General features: G+C 46.2%; 1 protein-coding gene across 1 annotated transcript in view; it reads left to right on the top strand.

Moving 5' to 3' along the window:
* LOC131210773 (uncharacterized) overlaps positions 1-5 on the top strand; it is a 2,594-nt gene extending 2,589 nt beyond the window's left edge. The window contains exon 8 of the mRNA XM_058204065.1: positions 1-5. This exon is cut by the window's left edge and continues 147 nt beyond it. Coding sequence (XP_058060048.1) covers positions 1-5 — 5 coding nt within the window.
* The last annotated feature ends 3,128 nt before the right edge of the window (positions 6-3,133 follow it).

The following is a 3,133-nucleotide window of genomic DNA, read 5'->3' as shown; positions in this document are numbered from 1 at the left end:
CATAGGCTGGGCCCAGTTTGACTGAACGAGAGAGAGACGGACAGGACGAAGCATAGCACAATTGTGGCGGTGGCGGCGGGAAACGGAGCAAGGATTCGTTTACGACCGCCCCGGCCGGAAGTTCCGAATGACTGCTGCGCGCAAGCAATGTGTGTAGATACACGCACGTAGCGTCGAGCGAAACGTTTTTACCCATTCTACACCACTACAGTGTCCCTTCCGTGGGTTTTGGCCGGTTTTTGTTTTATTTTTTAACTCAGAAACACACTCTGTCCACACGCTGACTTTTACCACCCAACACCGTCCTCCACCAGCTAGCATGTAGAGGCCCCTCCAAGGCGCGTACCGGAAGTCCGGAAGCGAATCCGTGTAGGAGGGGTCCGGGTCCCAAACGGTGGAAGCTAAGCATTAGGTCATTCAACACCAGCACCACCACAACAACACACCCAAAATATTAAACAGCATACTAGGATAGGTATACGTAAATTGGTGGTAATCGGAGAAGAACGTTGTTTTGCTGCAAAAAGGGAAAACAACACGTTCTGAAACACAAACACCCACAGCAACCCCTCATCCAACATCTCTCTTTCACTTTCTATTGAGTTTCCGATTTGGCGAGTTCGACCAACGGGCGACGTGCGGATCGCACAAATCGCTAACTTTAAATAGAGATTGGAAAACATTTATTTATTGAAAACACACCCAAGCCAAGCAAATCCCTTAACTTATTTATTTTGACTGCACGCCGCGACCGTGATCGTAGCAGCCGTAGGCGGCAAGAAGAGCAAGAAGAGTGTTTTGCGAAACACCGGTCCCTGTTAATCGATCGAAGTAGTCCGCGGCTAGTACCGCCGTGGCGAGATGTGCTCGAGAAAACGGCGACCGGACGGAGCGCGCGAGCGTGAAAGGGGACGCGCGCAACGAAGCGAAGTAATTTATTTTATAATTATTATCCATTATCACTACTTCCATCTACAAGGTTTTATCATCACCCCACCCAAAAACAAGCAACCTCTGCTAGGCAAAAACCAGACGAAATCACAGCCACATCCGTTCTCATCCGTGGGATTCTCGCCGCACGTCTGCACGAAACGTTAAAAAGGCTAAGTAAGAAGTTCAATTAAGAAACGCGCACAAAATCACACTCACCCACAAACACGGGGAGCACATTCTTCCCGGAAGCTGCGATTAGCGCGGAAACGACGGATGCGAATTTGGCCCACCACTTTTCAAACGTGCCGAAAGCCGAAATCTCCATCACAAAAACAAAACCGAACCGAACCGAAAATAATCCTTTCCGGCCCACCATCGCGTCAGGTATCGTCAGGAACATTGGAAATCTGGAGCACATACAAACACTCACACTCTCACAGCAGAGACATACACACGCAAAACGTTTTCGTCGATGAATGCTTTTTTATTGTGTAAATAATTTTATCGATCGACATCCATTCAGAAGAAACTTGATTGGAATAAAAGTAAACTAAAAAAAACAATACCATGACGCTCGCGTTTCATCTTCCTTCATAGCCGTCCTCCGAAAACCACAAACCACACTCTCTGCTGTTGGCCGTTATTGTAGCGCATCTTAACGGGGGGCTGTGGTTTGCTGTTGGTCGTTTCTTGTCTCTTTCACCAAACATCGTCAAACACAAGTGTGAATGTTAAATCTTTCGCTCACCTTCTCGCTCTCTCTCTCTCTATGTATCTTTCTCTATAGTATTAATGACTATTACTCATATGCGTTTCTCCGCCAAACTTGCTCTACCCTATGCAAAAACCGTTTTAGCTTCTCTCTCACTTACGTTTTACCTATCGTTTTATTTATTACAGTTGTCATTGTTTTAACTTCTATATGGCATATCACTTACGGGCAAGAAGTTTAAAGTGAGAAACGGGGTGTGCGAGAGCGAAAGCCAAAGGAACTGCTACAGCGCGGCGAATAATCTACCGACCGTGGTACACTTGGCTCCTATCGGAAACCACTACACACCCGTTACCCATACACATGCACAAACACGCACTCTCACACGCTACTTTGGTATGTTTTCCGCTTCCATTGTAAGAATTGTCATTTGTCGGAACGCATTAAAGTAAATGATGATCATAGTAAACAGGGAGGAAGGCATGAAGGCCTGAAACTAACAAAAGCGCACTGGAGTGTGATGTTACGGAAGTAAAAATACAAGACTAATGGGGTTCCTCCTGTAGGAAGTTGCGGCGCAAATTGGGTGTATTGCTTCAAAAACATTTCCACTGGAAATCCCCCCCCCCTACAGCGGTGGCATCAAATTATGGCAAAAATCTAAAGAATTCTCTGTCATTTTATAATATTTTGGACTACGGCTAGAGCAAAGTAACCTAATAAAACGGCACACAAACGCACTTATCTAGAAATTCTGACTATTATCTATCGACACACCGTGCAGCAGCCCGACCGACCGACCGACCGTGCCTGGTGCCTGTGAACGGTTCGTGGTGGTTTTGCACGGACGCCGCATCGTTCGCGTGCATTGAAATCGTTCGTTTGTTCTCCGCGCTTTTCGACACCCTTCCGACGAGATCCGCTTTCTTTGCCATTCGATTTTCCTAATATTGTGTAACGCTATGTGTTGTCTCATTACGAACCGATCACAGCAGGGTCGCCGTCCGGTGACACTGACACGAAGTCGATCTCTGATATGGCATCACTAGGGGAGCATGCATGCTTTGTGCAGTGCGATGCTAGTTTTCAATTATCGCTAATTCTTTTGTCTAATTTTTGGTACGATCGTTTTCAATTCAAACTTTTCTCGTTATGTTTAGTCAAATGTCACTCACTCGTCGTACTGATTGGTCTGTAAGATCACTGCTGATCTTGGGTCAGTGGCACTCCCTTCGCGGACACACATTCTTTACATTACAATTCTAGTCAGCCGCCTCGAAAATGAAACGAAAAAATAAATAAAAGCAATTACAATGGCCACAGAGGAAGCTTATATATATACACGGACACTGGTTCCTTGCGAACTGCTGTGTAGTACCGCCGTCGAAGGCGATGGATGTTGCGCTGCCATATCAAAAATGTAAAACAAAATGTCGCGAAAAACGAAGCATGACCGCTCCGTGATTGAAAAGCCCCGTCTTCCATAGC

This window comes from Anopheles bellator, chromosome 2 (genome assembly GCF_943735745.2).
Source record: "Anopheles bellator chromosome 2, idAnoBellAS_SP24_06.2, whole genome shotgun sequence".
Classification (NCBI taxonomy): domain Eukaryota; kingdom Metazoa; phylum Arthropoda; class Insecta; order Diptera; family Culicidae; genus Anopheles; species Anopheles bellator.
Note: the sequence above shows the minus strand (reverse complement) of the source record. Positions and strands in the feature narration are given on the sequence as shown.